The 20,807-nt window shown below is 46.0% G+C and overlaps 3 protein-coding genes across 4 annotated transcripts; 2 read left to right on the top strand and 1 right to left on the bottom strand.

Annotated features, from left to right (window-relative positions):
- The first annotated feature begins 25 nt into the window (after positions 1-25).
- On the top strand, positions 26-3,379 carry LOC119318225. The gene is made up of 3 exons (XM_037592752.1): positions 26-481; positions 2,100-2,963; positions 3,071-3,379. Exons 1-2 carry the CDS (start codon positions 463-465, stop codon positions 2,777-2,779), a joined length of 699 nt encoding a protein of 232 aa, XP_037448649.1. The 5' UTR covers positions 26-462; the 3' UTR covers positions 2,780-2,963; positions 3,071-3,379.
- An 11,382-nt stretch (positions 3,380-14,761) lies between these two features.
- On the top strand, positions 14,762-16,666 carry LOC119318223. Of its 2 annotated transcripts, none has more exons than XM_037592750.1 (2): positions 14,762-14,931; positions 15,796-16,666. In XM_037592750.1, exons 1-2 carry the CDS (start codon positions 14,789-14,791, stop codon positions 16,409-16,411), a joined length of 759 nt encoding a protein of 252 aa, XP_037448647.1. In that variant the 5' UTR covers positions 14,762-14,788; the 3' UTR covers positions 16,412-16,666. The 2 variants fall into 2 exon arrangements, with proteins under 2 accessions (XP_037448647.1, XP_037448646.1); XM_037592749.1 differs by having other exon boundaries at positions 15,793-16,666.
- Positions 16,667-17,037: 371 nt separating this feature from the next.
- Positions 17,038-19,420, bottom strand: LOC119318222 (eukaryotic translation initiation factor 3 subunit G-like). The gene is made up of 2 exons (XM_037592748.1): positions 18,974-19,420; positions 17,038-17,747 (listed from the first exon to the last, which is right to left on the bottom strand). The coding sequence occupies exons 1-2, from the start codon at positions 19,302-19,304 to the stop codon at positions 17,209-17,211; spliced, it is 870 nt and encodes a 289-aa protein (XP_037448645.1). The 5' UTR covers positions 19,305-19,420; the 3' UTR covers positions 17,038-17,208.
- Between the last annotated feature and the right edge of the window lie 1,387 nt (positions 19,421-20,807).

The following is a 20,807-nucleotide window of genomic DNA, read 5'->3' as shown; positions in this document are numbered from 1 at the left end:
CATGGTTAAGGGGGAAGTTTTTGTTGGTTTTGATCTGACGGCTTAAACAGGCCAGTTAGATCTATTAGTCTAACAAAAAAAAAAGGATAAAAGGATAACGATAAGTGAAGGGGTCCACGTACCAACGTACGTGAGCCTCGATCAGAACTAACGCGCCCTGATCGGGGGCGCCCAAAAACCAACTCAGGTTTTGGGTCCCCTGTCGCCAGCGCCATATTAAAAGGGATACGGGAGAGAGCTGGGCACCTGCGAGATTACAATTCATGTAAGGTTTACTCTCCTCCCGATATTCTCTCACCCCATCCGATCAGGGGGAGTGCTGCAGCGACGGGAAGACCTAAGCCAGCCGCCGCCGCTGTCCCTGGGCAGTGTCGGTGGCGTCCTGAAGGAATCAGGACGTCGAGGAGAACAACTACTTCGACTACATCACCCCTGCATCACGCCTGCACCGAGCAGGCGATCATGTCCACTCCCGTGACATGTAAAGAAACCCTAAACCCTTCTCTGTTCATGTTGTGAGGTGATCTAGGTGCAATTAGATTCTGCTAATGGCATCTCATAGATGCATAATTATTCTAACAATGGTATCAGTCGCCAATCTTGATTGCAATAGATTCCTTTATTGTTGATCAGTAGATCACTATCATGTTTAGATCAATGACATGTTTAGGGTTTATGATCAAGATTGAAAGTTTTACCCCTGGTTAGCCCAAATATGCATGCTACTGTCTTAATGCCCTCATGTTGTATTCTAATTTGCCACGGATCTCCACTGCCATTATGCTTAATCAGTTTTAATTAAGCCTCTGAAGAATTAATGCTCATGATTAAGTTTCTGTTAATTTAACTTGATCCTCTTTTAAGTATTTGTTTCCGTTTGGATTATCAAATTAGAAGGCAGAGGGATACATAGCACACATACAGTAGCAAAACCCCATGTTGAAGAACCCTAGAAAAATCCCCAATTTCGGTAGAACCCTAATTCTTTAATTAGGGCTGTTTTTAATCCAATATAAGCACTGATGAAAACGAATTGGAGAAGAATGAGGCATAGGCTCACCTAATGCGCCGCGTAGCCGCCTTTCCCTTCGGGGCCCGCACTGCATCAAGTGGTGCGAGGGCGGAGACGCCGCGACGCCGTCGCCTCCCACCGGAGCGACGCGCGGAACGTTTCCTAGCCGCCACCGCCGCCACTTGACTGGACGAGCTCGTCGCCGTCGCCCCACATGTCGCGGTGGCCGGCGTCCCTCCTCCCCTGATGCGCCATGAGCACGGACGCCGGGGCCACGTTCGACGGGGGAGCGCGCGGGATTCACCCCGCTGCACGCTCCTCCGGCGAGCGCAGCCGCCGCGCCCGGGCCGCCGTCGAACCCCGTCACGCCTCGGGCCGCCGTCAAACGCCAGTGAGTGTGGGAATCGGGAGGAGGGGAAGAAATGGCTAGGGTTTGACCCAGCCGGTTGTTTTGCTCACTTGCGGGGCGATCCGAGCCGTCGGCTCGATCCGACGACTGAAAGCGACGCGCGGCTCCCAGCCGGGCCGTCGGGTGCTTAACGGGCCATATCCGGCCGCGGGCTTCAGCCCAGGTAGTTTCAGTCCAGCAAAAAAAAATTACGCTACTGGACTGAGCTGCATTTCGGACAGCCGTGGGGATTTTGGGCCAAAATCACTGTCGCGATTTTCTGTTTTTCCAGTGCGTTTAAGTTAATAAATATTATGATTTGCACTGCTTAAACCAGAAAATGCGTAAAAATGTAATAAACACATTATTATTCTGGGTAAAATTGAACCAACGAGATATTTTATTCAGGATTTATTATGTGTTTTCGGATGATGAAGTTTTTTTTTTAGACATCAAATAATGATAATGTTTTTTTTAATGTTGATGTTTAAATTGAGAATGAAATGACTCTAATTTTAATTCGGACCAACGTTGTTTTATTATTACGAGTCATCCCCTGTGATATTTTCATTCCATGTTTTTTCTGCCCAACGGTGTTTTGACATGGAGTTGAAATTAAATACTTGGCATGTTTGTTTATTTACCAACGTAAATTTATAATCATGCAACTTTACTTATGAACTTTTATGATGATTTCAGCTTCCGCTCCATTCCGGTCCGACACGATCGAACCACTTACGGGGAGTAACTTCCCTCGTTGGAAGTCCCAAGTCGAATTATGTTTGGGTTGTAATGAATTTGACTACGCCTTGAGGGAAGAAAAACCTGTGACACCTGTAGCAGGTGTCACAGGGTATGCAGAACTCAAGAAGGAGTATGATGTTAAGATGGAAAAGTGGAATAAGTCCAACCATATTGCGCTTCTCATCATGAAAGCGACAATATCGCCGGACATTTCTGAAGCACTCCCTAAGAAAGATACTGCTAAAGATTTCCTCACTGAAATGGAGGAGCAATTTAAAGGCTCCGACAAAGTGTATGCTCATGAGCTTTTTGCTAAACTTCTTCAGAAATACACTATTGACGGAAATGTTAGGCAGCACATATTGAGGGTGGTAAATGCTTTCACCAAGCTTAAGTCTTTGGAGTGTTCTTTAAGTGAAGCCCTTCTTGTCATAATTATTCTTGAGTCTCTTCCTGAAGAGTTTGAACAATTTAAGGTCAACTATAACTCTCTAAAGGAAAAATGGCCACTCTCTGAGATGACCGCAAGGATCATCCAGGAGGAAGAAAGGATCATGAGGCAGAAGAAAGACCATGTCTTTCATGTTGGCTCTAACAAGAGAAAGCATGACGGACAAGGTTTCCCTAAGCCTTAGAAAAGGCAAGTCAAGAAAGAAGGCACTAAGACATTCAACCCTAAGGCATTCAAGGGTAAAGAAGCCGGTGGTTCTTCTGCTCCTAGCAGCTCCACTGCTGGAGAAAATGCTTGTAACTTCTGCAAAGAAGAGGGACACTATCAAAGGGACTGCCCAGGCTTTCTAAAATGGATGAACAAAAGAGGTATTGATGAAATTACTTTTGTAGATGAATCACTTTATGTTGATTTTTCAATAAAGTCATGGTGGATTGATTCAGGGGCAACCACTCACGTTGCTAACTCTATGCAGGGATTCGATACGATCCAAACCATAAGAGGAGGAACAAGAAAGCTTAAGGTTGCGAACAGAGTTGAGGCCGATGTTGAAGCTGTGGGATCTCTCACGTTGGAGCTACACACTGGCCACACTCTTAGATTGAATAATGTTCTTTATGTGCCTACCTTAAGTAGGAATTTGATTTCAGTTTCTTGTTTAGATGATGATATGTATGAGTGCCATTTTGGCAAGAAACAATTTGTTTTGATCAAATGTAATAAGAATGTAGGCATCGGTGTTAGACGAGGCCAACTATACATGTTATCTCTTAATAATGATTCAGTTATGCATGTGAGTGATGCAATTAATGTTGAGAAGAAATGGAAAGGAGTAAGTAATTCTTCGAAATTGTGGCATTGTCGTTTGGGCCACATTTCGAGGGGGAGAATGGAACGCTTAGTTAAAAATGAAATACTCCTCCCATTAGACTTCTCAGATGCAGACAAATGTGTCGACTGCATTAAAGGAAAATTTGCAAAAACAATTAAGAAAGGAGCAGTTAGAGCCACAAGGGTTTTAGAATTAATTCACACCGACATATGTGGACCCCTTAATGTTAAGTCTGTAGATGGTTTTGATTCGTTCATTACATTCACAGATGACTTTTCCCGCTATGGGTATATTTATCCCATACGTGACCGATCGGAAGCTTTGGAGAAATTCAAAGTCTATAAAGCGGAGATTGAAAATCAACTGAACGCAAAAATCAAAGTTGTACGGTCTGATCGCGGGGGAGAGTATTATGGTAGGCATGCTCCTTATGGGCAGATTCCTGGACCTTTTGCCAAGTTCTTATCTGAAAATGGAATCATTGCTCAGTACTCAATGCCTGGTGAACCACAACAAAATGGTGTGGCCGAGCGCCGCAACCGCACCCTTATGGATATGGTGCGAAGCATGCTTAGTCACTCTAGTTTACCAGTAAGCCTTTGGATAGAGGCATTAAAGACAGCTGCACACATACTAAATCTTGCTCCAACTAAGTCAGCACCGAACACACCTTACGAGATGTGGGCGGGAAAGAAACCGAGCTTGAATTACTTACGGGTGTGGGGTTGTCCTGCTGAAGCTAAAGTTTTCAATCCACAACTTAAGAAACTGGATCCAAAAACAGTTAGTTGTTTCTTCGTTGGATACCCTCATAGGGGAAAGGGATATCATTTTTATTGTCCAAGACACACCACCAAGTTTGTGGAGACTAGACAAGCGGTATTTTTTGAGGATAATGAGGTCACAAATTTAAGGGAGATCAATCTTGAGGAGAAGCAGGTTTGTGTACCATCCCCGACTATCCAAGAGATTGTTTTTCCAATACGAAGAAATGTGACATCTGATGATCCTGAATCTCACGGTTCAGTCTCTCAGTCAAATGGTGATCCAGAAACTAATAATGAGAATCCAAACACAAATGAGGATCTCCGAGAAAATAATGAAAATGATGATGTTCCACCACCACCTCCGCCCATGGGTAGACCACGGCGTGAGAGGAAGAAAGCCATATCAGATGATTATATCACTTTTTTGATGGAGGACATGAATGATATGGGAAAGGTGGAGGATCCAACCTCATATAAGGAAGCCATTAAAAGCGAAAATTCGTCCAAATGGTTGGTTGCCATGGAAGACGAGTTGAAATCTATGGGCTCAAACGATGTATGGGACTTAGTAGAAGTTCCCGATGGAGCTAAGAAAGTAGGCTGCAAGTGGGTCTACAAAACCAAGTATGATTCCAAAGGGAATGTCGAACGGTTCAAGGCAAGGCTAGTGGCAAAAGGGTATACACAGAGAGAAGGCATTGATTATAAGCAAACCTTCTCCCCTGTGTCAACCAAGGATTCTTTCAGAATCATAATGGCATTAGTAGCTCATTACGACCTAGAACTACACCAAATGGATGTTAAAACGGCATTTCTAAATGGTGACTTAAAAGAAGATGTTTACATGGCTCAGCCAGAAGGCTTTGTTGTGTAAGGAAAGGAACATTTAGCATGTCGTCTAAAGAAATCAATTTATGGCTTGAAGCAAGCTTCAAGAGAGTGGTACCTCAAGTTTGATAAAATTATCAAAACTTTTGGTTTCACCAAAAATGTTGTGGACAACTGCATATACGTTAAGTTTAAAGGCAGTAGGTTCACATTTTTAGTCCTATACGTTGATGACATATTGTTGGCATGTAGCGATAAGGATATGCTGCATGAGACCAAGAATTTTCTGTCATCCAGTTTTGATATGAAAGATCTTGGTGAAGCCTCGTATGTCCTCGGCATCGAGATTCATCGAGATAGGTCCAGAGGAACGTTAGGACTATCTCAAAAGGCATACTTTGAGAGAGTACTGAAAAAATTCAATATGCATAAGTGCTCACCCTCACCTGCTCCTATAGTTAAGGGCGATAAGTTTGGGACATTTCAATGTCCGAGGAACCAATGTGAAACTGATCAGATGAAGTCGGTTCCTTATGCTTCATCTGTTGGAAGCATCATGTATGCTCAAGTGTGTACACGCCCAGACTTATGTTTTGTAACCGGGGTGCTTGGCAGATACCAATCAAATCCAGGACCGGACCACTGGAAGGCCGCAAAGAAAGTCTTGCGTTATATGCAAGGAACTAAGGACTTCATGCTTACATATAAAAGAACTGATAACCTAGAAATTGTTGGTTATTCAGACTCTGATTTTGCCGGGTGTGTGGATGGTATGAGATCCACGTCAGGTTATATATTCACACTCGCGGGAGGAGCTATATCGTGGAAAAGCTCCAAACAAACGTTAACTGCTGGATCTACGATGCAAGCAGAATTTGTAGCATGTTATGAGGCCACCGGGCAGGCTGTATGGCTAAAGAATTTTATACCCGGACTTAAAGTGGTTGACAGCATATCTAAACCAATTCTATTGTACTGCGATAATGAACCAGCAGTTTTCTATACGAGTAACAACAGGTCAAGTAATGCTGCCAGACACATTGACATAAAGTATCGTGTTGTGAAAGATAGAATCCAGGATCAAACAGTTGATGTTAAACATATAAGAACGAAGCATATGCTTGCGGATCCGCTAACAAAAGGCTTACCACCCAGTATCTTTCATGAGCATGTTGCCGGCATGGGACTACTGGAGGCCTGATGATTCTGGAATAAGAGGACCATTAAAATAAACCACTCCCCAATTAGTAAAATGTTTTCCATTTCGAAATAGGCGGGTGTACTATAAGTGTTGAGGTTCTATGGCGTTTTGAGCTGTTGTAACACCTCACTTTGGTACATCATTCCTATATAGAATGGGCGAATGAAGTTAAGCCTAACGATCAAGGGGAAGAATGTTGGTTTTGATCTGACGGCTTAAACAGGCCAGTTAGATCTATTAGTCTAACAAAAAAAGGGGATAAAGGGATAACGATAAGTGAAGGGGTCCACGTACCAACGTACGTGAGCCTCGATCAGAACTAACGCGCCCTGATCGGGGGCGCCCAAAAACCAACTCAGGTTTTGGGTCCCCTGTCGCCAGCGCCATATTAAAAGGGATACGGGAGAGAGCTGGGCACTTGCGAGATTACAATTCACGTAAGGTTTACTCTCCTCCTGATATTCTCTCACCCCATCCGATCAGGGGGAGTGCTGCAGCGACGGGAAGACCTAAGCCAGCCGCCGCCGCTGTCCCTGGGCAGTGCCGGTGGCGTCCTGAAGGAATCAGGACGTCGAGGAGAACATCTACTTCGACTACATCACCCCTGCATCACGCCTGCACCGAGCAGGCGATCATGTCCACTCCCGTGACATGTAAAGAAACCCTAAACCCTTCTCTATTCATGTTGTGAGGTGATCTAGGTGCAATTAGATTCTGCTAATGGCATCTCATAGATGCATAATTATTCCAACAGTTTTCTCCCTCAACTTTTCGATATTAGGTACTCAAGTGAAAACATCACGCACTTGCCATTGCCCTAGGAAGCTCTCTCAAGGATAAAAAATGCTAAACACACACACGGGGTTTGTTACATGACTATTGCAGGACTTTCCAATAAAATTTTGAAATATTTGGTTGGATTTCAGCTGAATTCTGGTGTATTTTCTTCATCTTGCCAAACTGAAACCTGAAACACTAAAATTTAATGGAACTCAATGATTTTGGCTATGGCCGAAATATTACTGAAACCAAAATTCAAAGCCATAGTACCTACCATAGGGCCTATGCCTAATGTTGAGGATATCGCTTATCGTTAGCGTCTTGTTTACCCGAGGATTAGGGATTAATTAAAAATCGTCCGATTAATCAATTTTATTGGTCGACTATTAATCAACCATTTTTTGCAAATCCTAGTTTCCCAACATAAAATAAGCTATATTCAACATCAAAACAATATTGGGCAGAGGTGTTACCATGATTCCTAGCCTTTTGAATCCTCGTATAGTGACAAACAAAATAGGACAACTGTACATATTGTGTAACAAGGTCCACAAAACGCAAATAAACATAGTTTTTATAAACATAGTGCTATGAATAGGCCCGATTTATCGGTAGATTCCCAATAAATTGCTTGTCATAGCGATAAATCGGCCCAAACGATAAATGATGAAGATAAGGCATAATCTTATTGGTCACCCCAAGAGTAGCGATAAATCGCTGAATCGAAAGATTTTTTGAATAGTGCCTATATATGCCTAATGCATGTTGTTTATCAGATAACCAAATACAATAGAAAATAAAATGAGCAAAGGTGTTAACTCTTGATATCCTATCTCTAATTCTGTGTCGAGCCAATGACCAAGGGGGCTCGCAATTCATTCATGATCTAAACGCTAGAATATCTGCCTTACTTATGGTATGTTTGTTTGTGCTCTGGATTTTGTAAAAAAAAAAATAGCCGTGGAAAAGTTGCTTTGAGCTCATAACTGTGGGAAGCCTCGAAGTTGTGATGCTAAGACAATTGTGAAACTACAGATTTAGTAGGAATGGTTTGTGATGCCCCTGAAACCCCGGCAGCCTGTTTATATGATACTTTACAGCAAAACACCAATTTATACACTAATTGACATTTAAATGACTTTTTGGGAAGTGAACTTAAGACAATATAGATAGTTCATTGTAAGCACTATTTTTCCATTGTTACATACTTGTACATATAAATAATATAAATAGATCTTTCATCGACATGGCTATCATATCTCCTTCATTGCGCCTTTCTTTAGTTTCGTGGTGGTTAAAACAACATTTTGTTCAGATCATGCCTTTTCAAGAGATAAGCTGCTTTTAGAAGGTAAACTTAATGGAGCCTTTGTAAATGATTAAGTTGTTAATGAAGGATGACTTCTGTTACGTGAATGCTATAAAATAGCCTTGTCATGATCTCCTTTTGTTTGTATTAGTCATTGTTTTGGTAATCGTCATGATCCTCTAGGTGGATATGAGGAGTATTTTTTGCCAGTTTTGGTGAAATCTCAGTGCCACCAGCAGAGGCGAAATTTCACCAAGACAAACAACATGGCCTGAGGCCACACCCCGTCGAGCGAGCAAGGCGAGCATTGTCCCCGATGACAGAAGTTCACCAAGCACAATAACATTGTTTTTTGTAGTTAGTCATGGCTGGTGGATCATGGCATGGCATAGCATGCTGGTATAACCATTGTCAGGATCCACCAATGGTGGTGCACTGAGGGTTCAACCAAAATCCTCGATATCCATAGTAAAAACCTAGGTCTGGCTACTTACTGGACCTGACTATGATAATGACAATATGCAATATAATGTTATGTTTCTGAAGATGTTGTCGTGGGTCATGGACATGCTTTCCGAGATGGAAGTCCAAGACATGCCCATGGTCAAATATGGTGATGATGATGAGTATCATATCCCGCGATAGAGACGGTTTCTTGTGGACGATCTCCGTGTAGCTCCAGGCATGTGCATGATCTCTTGGTAGCCCCTGAGCGTACGGGTTATAAGAGGGGTTCGGCTTTGGAATATATTGAGTTAGAGAAAATACCATGGTATTTTTTTGAGTGAGTTAATCTCATTTATAATGTTGTAGTTCTATGCATCATTATTTAGTTGGTGTGATGTTTGGGGATAAAAGAAATCTTTCATTTTCTCAAAAAATAAAAACCTTAACAACAATTCATCATGACTGAGCTTTGTGAGAGATGTATTAGTGCGCCCCCCTCCCGCCCTACTTTTTTCCCGCGAAGGGTATTTTGGTTCATAACAACTAATTAGTAATATGTTAGACTGTATAAAAGAAATTAGTCCCCATTCTTCCAGTGGCTTTGAGGGGCACATTAATGAGTATGCATAGCTAGGAACCTCAACAGTTTTTATGACCTTCTCTTTCTCTCTATTTATCTTGCAATAAACAGTAACACACTATAGTCATGTGCATTAATGGATTTTACAGAGGGCATTATAGAGAAACATTATGTAAATTACAGATGAATGGGATTTGGCAAAGTAAAATTTCTAGACTCTGTGCCAAATCCTAATCTGTTTGCATGTAGTGTAAATAAATCTGGCCGTATTTCATGTTCTAGACCATGAGAATCGATCAAGATGGTGCAGGTTCAAATTATGTTGTTAGCGACAAGACTAGGCATACGTAAATGTTGGCCGTAATATCTTTTGTGAGTATACAAGATAACTTCTATCTCGGTCATCAATCTGTATCCATAATTGTAAAAATTTCAAAGCCAAGGGAGCGGGAGGGGGGACACTGAAACCCGAACGGCGGTGTTGGAGTCTTGGAGGTTCCGGTGACACCGCGCCTCGGGTGGCAAAAATGATGATTTCAAGAGGAGCGAAGTTGTGCCAAGTCCTTCGTCATCGACCATTCGGCATGTCTTACTGTGAAGTTGGAGATGTAGCGTCGCAGGGCGATGCAGTGGCAACGATGACAGTGCGTTCGGCATATCCAGTTATGTTGGTGCAAGGCACGCTTCTTTTTCGTGCAAGACTCGTCACTTAAGTCGTAGCTGACTAGTCCTCGATGCCTCTGGCCGATTGTTTTGGCATATTCCAGCGTCGATCCGTGCTGCTTGCAGTGAGGGTTCTTGATTGGTTATCTGTGATAAAGTCCAAGTCGTTTGCTCATGCAGAAATGATGACGATGACAATTTGCTGGCGACCTCAACGGAGTTCCTCTCTTGGTCGGTATGTTGGTCTCTGTGGGATTGATGGCAATGTTCATGCAGTACTAGGCAAGTGTCTTCCTCTTAATTAATGGATTGAGTCAAAAAGCTCCGGTTTCAAAAAAAGAAAATCGGAAAATTCCCATGTCAAATGGATCATTCGAGAGGAATGCTCCTGTTTGTTCAACAAGGGATGCTCCAGCCATGCATGCTCCCACCGGCACTGTTCCCGCAGCCCCCCGACATCTCTGGATGCCAGCGCTAGCGACGTATCCGACTATACGTCCGCGCAGCAGAGTACGTAGCAGCAGTGAACAGTCGGACGGAGGCAGCCAAGCAGCAGCAGGAGGAAGTTGCCAAGCTGACGATGAAAGGAGAGGCATTGTGTCCGTTGGCTAGCCCCTAGGCGATGCGATGGATGCGATGCGATGCGGCCGGGAGGCCGGCAAGGGCCCAAAAGGAGGCGGCCGGGAAGCTCGCACGCGCCTGCGCTCCCTGTCTGCCGCTTTTCAACCGGGAAAATAAAGACCCATACGCATCTGCATGGCGCGCGCGGGGGTTGCTAGGCCAAAAGCAAAAGCCGCGACACTACCGGAGAAGCGAGAAAAAGTTGCCCCGCAGCAGCGTGCGCTGCGCGGTACGATCGATCGGCTAGCTGAGTCCGTTTGAACCCCGCTGCGCACATTCAGATTCCTCCGATCGGCTGGCTGGGGCCTCCGGAGATTTCCTCCCCCATTTCTCACCGCATGCACGCTTGAATATCTAACAGTGTAGTACGTACATTGGTATAGGAGTTTAGGAGTAGCACGTACTATTACTGCATCTTTTCATGCAAGATTCAGATACTGTATCTGTGTACCCTGCATGCACTTTTGGTCTGAAGAATATTTGGTTCGGGCAATTGGCGATTAAAAATCCGACGTAGCTACTTCCTCCGTTCCAAAATAGATGACCCAACTTTATACTAACTTTGTACTAAAATTAATACAAAGTTGAATCATCTATTTTGGAACGGAAGGAGTAGCTTGCAGCTAACCCATTCAGTATATACATGTGTGTGTCTCTGCTTGAAAAGATCGCTAGCTTTACATGTTTGTTTCTTGGTGTAGTTAAGCAGGGCATAAGATATCAACCAGAGCCAACACTGAACTCCTGCTACTGCATAAACCCTGCTGCAGCCAATTCTTATTTCTGAAACATTCCTGACGGAGGTAATTGACTAGTGCTTGCGTACACGACGACCAACGTTATCCCCTAAAACAGAACAATAGGAATACTCTACTGCACTCTATATCATATCGTTGATGCAGTAGATGGATACATATGCAGGGCAGGGCAGGTACATCGTGGGTTGAAATGGAAGGGAATAGATGGAATGATGGCTTGTCGCCGGGCCAAGTTTATTTCCCTGCCGCTAACGAGATCTGTCTGTCTGATCTAGCCGCTGCAGGACTGCAGCAGTTGGTGGTGATTAGCTACTGATACGAGCATAGAAGACGCCAGAGACAAAATGGTTGCTTGTTTAGGGATAAGGGCCACCGGACAAATTAGTGCAACTTTGGGCACACGGTCCCTGAGGCTGGAGGCTGCGAGGCTCGGACGACACGCATTAATGAACAAAAGCGTTCAGCTGGCCCATGTGCTTGCCCATCTACTGCCTGTAAAATAAAGGAAGATCATGCGATATAATTTATCGCCACCGCACCAAGCCGCAGATTCACTTCATTTTCAGGCAGTGTCATCGTACATCTATCTATCTATCAATCAGTAGCGATCAATTAACAATTTATGCAGCATATCTACAAGAGTGCCGGTAATTTATGAACTACTACAACCTCTGCAAACTTTTATAAGACGTTTTAGGTCACTACTTGAAGTAATTACTAAGACATCGACAGGTATGCATGGTAGTTTCTTCCTATGATGGTAAGCATCACAGGTTTATCCCCTCGGGGTTGGAAGTGCAGTAGGTGCGTGCACGCGGGGGTAGCTAATCTAGCCAACGTACGGAGTGACAACTGACAAATAGTAGCGGCAAAGTGGATGATGATGGGCAAGGCGCCAAGGGCAAGCCTGCTGGGGGTTTAGGGGCAAGGGCCAGAGGACAAACCCAGCACCAACAGGGAGCACGCACGTTATCACATCGCCAAACCACCACCACCTTTTACTTGCCAATCGCCACTAGCTACCCACTGATAAAGCGGCATGCCCGCCGGCGGTCGCCGCAAGTAAAATTCCACGGAACCCCCCGCCTGCTTTGGGACACAACAGATGGCCAGCATCTGTAGCATGGCATGGCAGATGCAGAGAGAGAGAGAGAGAGAGAGAGAGAGAGAGAGAGAGAGAGAGAGAGAGAGAGAAGAAGAAGAAGAAGGAGCTGCGTGGGTACACCTACGTGCTCTGCGGGCGTGCTGATTGCTCCACTCTATTCCGGTGGTGGGTAGCTAGGCGCCGCATCAAAGTGAGCGCCGCTGATGGGCGATGGCCGGCGGTGCGTGCAGCGTGCATGTATGCATGGCGACGGCAGCTTTCGACATTTATTTTTGATTCTACCCCCGGAGGGCCGGACCACATTCCCCCCATACTTTCAGTGCCATCGGTAAACAAACTTCCACTGACCTGACCAGTGACTGACCACTAAGAGAGATGGGGAGAGGTGCTGCCCACCTACGGCGGCAGTGGACAGTGGTGCTGTGCCAAGAAGCAGCGGCTACATGTACAGCTACATGCCGCTCCAGGTTGCATGGGTTCTTTTTTCAGAAAAAGAAATTGCATAGTAGATTGGTGGTGCCTAGTGCATGATTAGGGTTCAGTATTTCTTATTTACCTACTATTACTTGTAGGGAACAAGCAATGAGGAAAGAGCATCGTCTATTCTATTCCATTGTATTTTGGTTTTGCTATTTTAATGGGATTGAGAAGTAACTATCTACATCTAAGTCACCACTAACTAAGACGGACAAGCGAGACAAGAAGATATTGATCGGACGACTACCGATGTCGACCGCCTAAGAAATAACTAAGACAAACAAGCCAGCCTAAATTCGTTGTTATTTTTCCATCGATATTTGAAACATAGTGAAAATGAAGAAACAAATAGTGTGACAAAAAATTGTGAATCCCCACAAAAAAGATAAAACTTTGTGGAAATTGTTGCAACTGTCAAAGGAACTGAAACTATAGCTCGAGTTCACTCTTCAAAGCTAACTGGATGAGTTGTTTGCATAGTACAGTTGCAGTGGACGACGATTCTAGTCTCTAAGCCATTTGTAGCGATGTTCATAGTAACCCTTGTACCCTTGAGGAGCCACCATGAAGATCAAGGATATGCTAATAATGATATTGCTTGCAACTTAGATGATTTTGAAAGGAGAGTAAGAGAGTTGTAGAGATGTGTTTCATGGATAAACTCTACCATGAGTGGAGGAGTTAGTTGTTCATGGATGTAGTGAATTGTTTTAGAAACAGGGACAAAGGTTTTGCCTTTTCACCATCAACTATGAAGTAGTTGCTTAGTTAATTAGAGAAAAATACAACAAACACACGAACAATACAAAGGCACCCACTACCTACCAAGTTGGCCCAGAACACCGCGTCCAAAATGTCACGACAAAGTAAACTCAACATATGGCATTGAGGTGATTTGTATATCGATATGCACCATCATCATCACCATTTCCCCACGGCTCGATCACTCTTACTTCACCATGAATAAACTACTGAACATTGCAAGGAATGCCCCCAAATCCATGCACAATGATAATGTACAATCAACCATCACACCGGCGGATAGGCAGCTCCGATTTTTATGATTTGACTTGTTATCAATCAAAGCGCTTGTAACCTGAACTTTATGTATCGAGGCTGAGCAGCCTCCCTCCCCTGCAAACCCTGCTCTTCCCAAAACTCCAGCTTGTGCATGTTTAGACGAGCAGGCACCCTTGTATTATATCTGCACTATCAATGCAATGATACGCCCTCGAGCGTATTCGCGAAAAAAAACCCGCCGCACAAGCATTGTGATGGCCATCCCATGACATAGATGGCATTGTGCTTCTCACGAGTGCCACCTCGTGGCGTGTGTCATCGTCGCTGCCCACCTCGTATGTGGAAAACAATATCTCTGACTTCATCACATCTTGGTGAATTGATGTGCAAGAACAACTAGGCATGATGTCAGGAGACCAACACTAATCTTGCGGCATGCATCGTCGCTACTGCAAGCTCTCTTCGTGTTTAAAAAATAAGTAGGACTTCGGTGTTTTTTGAAAGAAAAAAAATGTAGGAGTGGTTTTTTTTTTCTTAGCATCAAAAGTAGGAGTGGTGACCAGTGAAAAAGATAGGATTGGTGGCAGGTGAATGCATGGGCCTAGTACTGTGTTTCGGGAGCATGAATGAATAATAGCATTTGGGCCTAAGACTACCCAGTCACTACAACAAAATACCATCCATATCTGGGCTCCAGATGGGCCTAGCTAAGAGCCACCAACAAAGGCCCAGAAAAGGAACAGAAGAGAGGAGAACATAACAAAGAACAGGAAGCAGAAAACCTTACCCTGATGCCAATCCCGTCATGGCAGGACCTAACCCATCCCCAGCTATGGCGGCGGCGGCGGCGGCGGCCACGCCGGCGAGGGCCTGGTGGCGGCCGGAAATCCCCGCGACCGCCGCAGCCGCTGCTGGCAGCTGCTTCTTCCGTGCCGGAGGAAGGCGCTTGTGAGGCCTCTCCCCTAAGCTTTAATTTCAGGGTTCCCATCTCCAATTAGTGCGCTGAATTGAGCAAAAATAGTACTCTACGTGCTGTGGTAATTCTGGCAAGTTAGGACGTCGGTTTGTCGGCCGGTAGTATCAGGTAAAGGTGGGATCTTGGGATTCTTGAATCTCGGCCCTCTGCAGTTTGTCACACGCTTAACTGAATCTTGGCCTTCTGCTGTTATTACACACTTTACTGAATCTTGGCCTTCTTCTGCAGTTAGTTACACACACTACTGAATCTTGGCCTTCTGCAGCTAGTTACACACTTCACTGTCTAAGTGCTTTGGTTAAGGCTAATTAAGCCAGTTGCAGTTTTAATCCCTTCCTACATCAGAAAATGGGCTCAAGTAGTAGGCAGAAAGATAAAATTTTGCCATTTCTTTGACTGAACCTTGGGAATTTTCAGCGTGGAAGGGATTTGAGTCCCACTTAAAGTGAAAATTGCAGTCAGCATACCAGTAGATAGCTTCGTCTTACTACTTTCTTGTTAGTCTCAATATAGTACTCCCTCTGTAAACTAATATAAGAGCGTTTACAGAGGGAGTAATAGTCTAACCGAGGTATGCTTAGTCCTCAGTGTAACATCTTCTTATTCATCCCATTATTTGCCACTTGGTTGAGTTGCTTCCTTTCACCCTGTTTAGGTTAAGGAACTCTCATGTCAAGTCTACTTCCACATCGATTGTACCCTTCTGAAATTTGGAACATGTTGCCATGGTCTTTGTTTGTTGCAAGGAATATTACTATGATTAATGTGCTGACCAAAGTTAAAAAATGATTAATGTGCTGACCATGTTGCAATTTATCTTTAAACATTTCTAGCAGTGCAGGACTTCAAATGACAGGCAGAGCCAGCAGCATCCTCCCTCACGTCAAGAGCGGGGAGGCAGCAGAAGGGAGCCCCAACGCTGACACCGAGACCGCCACTGCCATCGCCCCTGTCGTCGATGAGGAGACCCTGCGCCACGACCTGGAGACGGCGATCGAGGAGGAGGACTACGGGCGTGCGGCGAGGCTCCGGGATGAGCTCCGGCACCTCCGGGAGGACGGGCGGTCGTCCCTGCTGGCGGCGAACACGCGGTTCTATGACGCGTTCCGGGACGGTGACCTGGCGGCGATGCATGCTGTGTGGGCGAAGGGCGAGCACGTGTACGTGGTGCACCCGTCGGCGGGGCGCATCTCGGGCTACGAGACGGTGATGCGGAGCTGGGAGATGGTGTGCGACGCCGATCACGAGTTCCCGCTGCGGTTCGACCTCCAGGACGTGGAGGTGCACGTCAAGGGGGATATTGGGTATGTCACCTGCCTGGAAATGGTGAAGACGAGGGGCAGCGGCGGCAGCTGGGGCAAGCAGCTCGCCACCAACGTCTTCGAGAAGGTCGCCGGCGAGTGGCTCATGTGCGTCCACCACGCCTCGCATCTCGACGACGACGATGAATGATCATGGAAGATGGATGGTGACCAGGTTCGAGCGCAGGAGGCTTCGCGGTACAGACGTGAGCGTATAGAGAGAGTTACAGGCCATACCATTCAGCAGAGTTGGGAGACGTTTTATCATTTATAGTTCTTCCATTTTTGTATCATCATCAAATACATATGCTGTTTTGTATAATCAAATACATATCCTATTTTGAGGAATTAGATACTCTTTTTCTATTCCCTCCGTCCCACATCAATTGCCGCTCAAACCAATGTATCAAGACGGATTTCAGTGCTTGAGTGACGGAAGTTGTTTTCTTTCAGTATCAAGACGGATTTCAGTGCTTGAGTGACGGCAGTTGTTTTCTTTCAGTATCAAGACCAAGACGGATTTCAGTGCTTGAGTGACAGAAGTTGTTTTCTTTCAGGTCTACTGGTCACCACGAAATGTCACGGGAGAACCCACCTGCTAGTTCTCATTATCGGGCAAGGACACCAGAATTTTTACCGAGTTACACAAAGTTCGCGAAATGATATCTGAGCTAAAGAACGGCATCGGCAGATTCTCAACTGATCTTGATCGTCCAGGTAGCAAAGAGAAGCAAGTGGAGTACTAACGAAATGAAGCAACAGGTATGCAAAACTTGATGAAATATAAACTCAAGTGCCATCCTTAAGAAATTCACTTTTTCATCAACAGAGTGTAGTTATTCTCAACAAGGCAAAACACGACACAAGCCCACGACACAAAAGTACTGGTATTTCGGAGACCATAATGATACGACATTGTAGGAAATCTGGATGCTTAATAGGCAGTAACTAAGTAGGCCTAGGTGCAGCCATCTCCACATGGAGGATGAGGTTATCATAACCATACCCATTGAGCTTGCTGATGGCCTTCTCGGCGTCCTCCCTGTGAACGAAGTTGACGAACCCAAAGCCCCTGCTCATTCCAGTCTTCTGATCCACCGCAACGTAGACACGGCTGACCGGGCCAAACGTGCGGAACAGCTCAAGGAGGTCGGGCTCGCGGGTGTCCTCCGACAGATTGGTAACACGGACAGAGTTCTCATCGTTCCTGCGCCTCATGTCGTGCCCAGCATCGGTATGAACAGCACCAGCCCTCAGCCTTGGAGCAACGTATGAGCCCTTGGCAGGGCCACTCAGTGCTGCAGGGCCGTCAGAAGTAGGAGGCATGTCCGATGCATCAGTTGGTGGAGCGAGGTCCTTGTAGGGGCACTTTGAGGTCCAGTGGTCACCCTTCTTACCACAGGTTCTGCAAACCATGAGAACAGCACCTCCCTTGCTTGCCATTGCCAGTGGGTCACCAGAAGCACTTGGTTCATCAGCTTTGCTCCCTACAATTAAGAGAAGAGTTAAAAAAATAAAAGGTCAGATAAAGCAAACCCAGCTAGTTTATGGACTTTGAAACAACAATAATGAAGACATTATCATCAACGGATTTAGCACTGTTAACAATGCTAAGAAGGTAAAGCACTGTTAGCAATGCTAAGAAGGAAGAGCACTGTTAGCAATGCTAAGAAGGAAGAGCACTGTTAGCAATGCTAAGAAGGAAGAGCACTGTTAGCAATGCTAAGAAGGAAGAGCACTGTTAGCAATGCTAAGAAGGTAGAGCACTGTTAGCAATGCTAAGAAGGTAAGGAACTGTTGCAACGCTAAAAAGATAAATGTTGCAGTTTGAGAAGAACACAAGGATGGCCAAATAGAGTAACAGACGCACAACATCCATGGCACAATACTGCAAGGTCAGATTAGGGTTGTGGTACGGAAGAAAGACGAGTTAACATGCCCCAGAACCAGTGTGCTATACAACAAACAGAACTTTAACCTACTCAACCGCATCCTACATTAACTCTACTCAAGAAATAGAATATCTACAGCAGTAAATCATCTAAAACAAAACACACAAGTCAAATTTGGTTTTTAGTAAACATAATCACCACTAGATAGGAAACTGGAATGAAGAGAATGGGGTCGCTATCTGATGACAGTAATGCATTCAAAAGATAATTCTTCTGTACCCCCAAATCAGCAGTGCAATTAGAACTGCAACTGGAAATCCCATGATCAGGCATTCTACATGTGCCTGCACACAACATACTCAAATCACCCGCCTAACTAAAACAGAAAACAGTTACCTGGAGAACCTACCTCGAACTCACAACCCAAACAAATTCAATTGCGGCTTCTCTAAACTGGTTTTTTGTAGCAGATGTACGAAACTGGTATTCTGCCCCCGTACCCAATAACAGCATTGCTTCAAAACACATCAATCGAAAAACTTACGGAGAAATGTTGGGTACTGCATCATAGCTACCAATCTATTTACTGTCCTTCCAGCAACCTACCAGTTAGAAATGTTACTATACACATGCATATTCCCTAGATGTACATGTAATCACTAAACATAACGCAGCAGCTGACGGAATATAGACTTCTGATTGGATCAACGCCAGTTCATGTGGATCCCCAATCTTGACTCTATAATGCTACAGGGGATAACAGCAATCCACACCAAGAGAGTGTCTAACGACACAGCAACTGATTCGAAAGAGAAGCGGACCTGGGGCGCGCGGGCGCTCGAGGAGGATCTCCTCGGTGGAGACGACGGTGAGGCGCGCGGAGGCGTCGTCGCCGCTGGCGGCGTCGCCGAACTTGGCCCAGTTGCGGCGCTCGACGGCGGCCTTGGAGAGGCGCGCGCGGGCGAGCTTGCGGACGCGGGTGGTGGTGGTGACCTTGACCTTGTTGCCGTCGTCGTCGAAGCGGTACTCGATCGTCTTCTTGAAGCCGTTCTCGTCGGGCCCGATGACCACCCGCGGCGGGAGAAGGAAGTCGAGGTCGCCCCCGTCGTCCTCCTCGAGCTCCCCCCACCGGATCTTCGCGTCCGCCGGCATGGCTACCGCTCGCTGGATGGATGGGGCGCTAGGGTTCGGGGTGCGGCGGCGTGGAATGGGGAGGAGTGGGGAGCTTTGGCTTGGTTGTGAAACGGGGATGTGTGGCTCGGATTAGTTTCTGGATGATTTTGTTCGGCGAGGTCGTGGCCTTGGAGATGGGCTACGGGATGCAGTTGTTGGGCTTCGGAAGCAAGTCTCAGTTTTCCAACATGCGCGCAGGTGGGCCTTGTTGGATCGGAACCAGCTGGCCGATGCGCGAGGCCCACGCGCAACTTTTTTCCCTCTCGCTAGGGTTTCGTTCCTCTCGGGGAGATCTAGATCGCCGCCGTTGAGACCTGGCTTTCCCTGTCCCCGCTTCCTTCCCTAGTCCTTCGCTCGCGATCGATTGCGTCAGGGCTCATCGATCCAGGTAGGGGAGGGAAAGAAGGAGGCTCTAGGGTTCCTGCAAGACCCGATTCGTTGTTGATCGGGTTAGGGTTCGAAAAGTAATGGCATCAGGCGGAGCTTCGGGGCCGAATTCAGGGCCTACGGATCCGGATGATGTGACTGCGCTGATGAAGGAACTAGGTCTTCGGGAGGAGGACCTAGACGACGTGGTTTTCAACGCAGATGAGGCCCCGGATGAGGCGGCGCGATGGATAGCGTTGGCTAGGGTTCACTCGCCAAAGACATACAGCCAGTATTGGTTTTTCAAGAACATGAGAGCTACGTGGGATCTAGCACAGGAGGTGCAGTTCAAGCCTCTGGAAGATAAGCTATACACTGTGCAATTCTCTTGCCTAGGTGATTGGGAGAGAGTAACGCGTGATGGCCCGTGGCACTTCCGGGGTGATGCTGTGATAATCAAACCGTATGATGGGCTGGCTAAACCATCTACGGTCCTGCTTGATACGATTGAGATATGGGTGCAAATCCATGATGTGCCATCCTTAGCTGCAAAGGTTGGAGAGGTCCTATATGCCGAGCCATAGTCACAAGATTTCACGGGCAATCTCCATCGGATATGGGTTCGGATCAATGTCAACAAGCCACTGAGGAATGTTGTCTCGATGATAAGGGACGGGAAGCGCCAGATCTACAAACTCAAATATGAAAAACTCCTGGATTGGTGTGCGGTTTGTGGCATGCTAGGTCATCAGTTCAAAGAGCATGGTAATGGAATTCACCCACCATCAGCTTTGGTTTTCAAAGATCTGAGAGCTTCATGGGTTATGCGAACCGGACAGGGCCCAGGAGGGGGACGCGGCCGCAGAGGTGGTCGGAGGGGGGGCCGGGGAGGTCGTGCAGCCGGCCCTCGTTTTGATCATGACAAGGGCAGCGAAGGGCAGGATGGTTCGGGCAATGCTTCAGATATTGTCATGGATGAGGGTGATAACAACAGAAAGAGGGCACCTACCCATGCGCAACATGGGATGCAATCAGGGAATAACGAGATAAGCGATGCACACCAGGGGGCGAGGTTCTTGCTACCAGCACCCGAAACTGTTCCAGCTAGTCCGAGCA

This window comes from Triticum dicoccoides, chromosome 6A (genome assembly GCF_002162155.2).
Source record: "Triticum dicoccoides isolate Atlit2015 ecotype Zavitan chromosome 6A, WEW_v2.0, whole genome shotgun sequence".
Lineage (NCBI taxonomy): Eukaryota > Viridiplantae > Streptophyta > Magnoliopsida > Poales > Poaceae > Triticum > Triticum dicoccoides.
The sequence above is the reverse complement of the archived record's forward strand: the minus strand, read 5'-3'. Positions and strand labels throughout refer to the sequence as shown.

Excerpts from the sequence above, each read along its gene's own strand:
- LOC119318223 (XM_037592749.1), top strand. The coding sequence starts at position 14,789 with ATGGCAGGACCTAACCCATCCCCAGCTATGGCGGCGGCGGCGGCGGCG. Across the intron at positions 14,932-15,792 it reads CGTGCCGGAGGAAGGCGCTT|CAGTGCAGGACTTCAAATGA; the intron begins GTGAGGCCTCTC and ends AAACATTTCTAG.
- LOC119318222 (XM_037592748.1), bottom strand. The coding sequence starts at position 19,304 with ATGCCGGCGGACGCGAAGATCCGGTGGGGGGAGCTCGAGGAGGACGAC. Across the intron at positions 17,748-18,973 it reads CGAGCGCCCGCGCGCCCCAG|GGAGCAAAGCTGATGAACCA; the intron begins GTCCGCTTCTCT and ends TCTTAATTGTAG.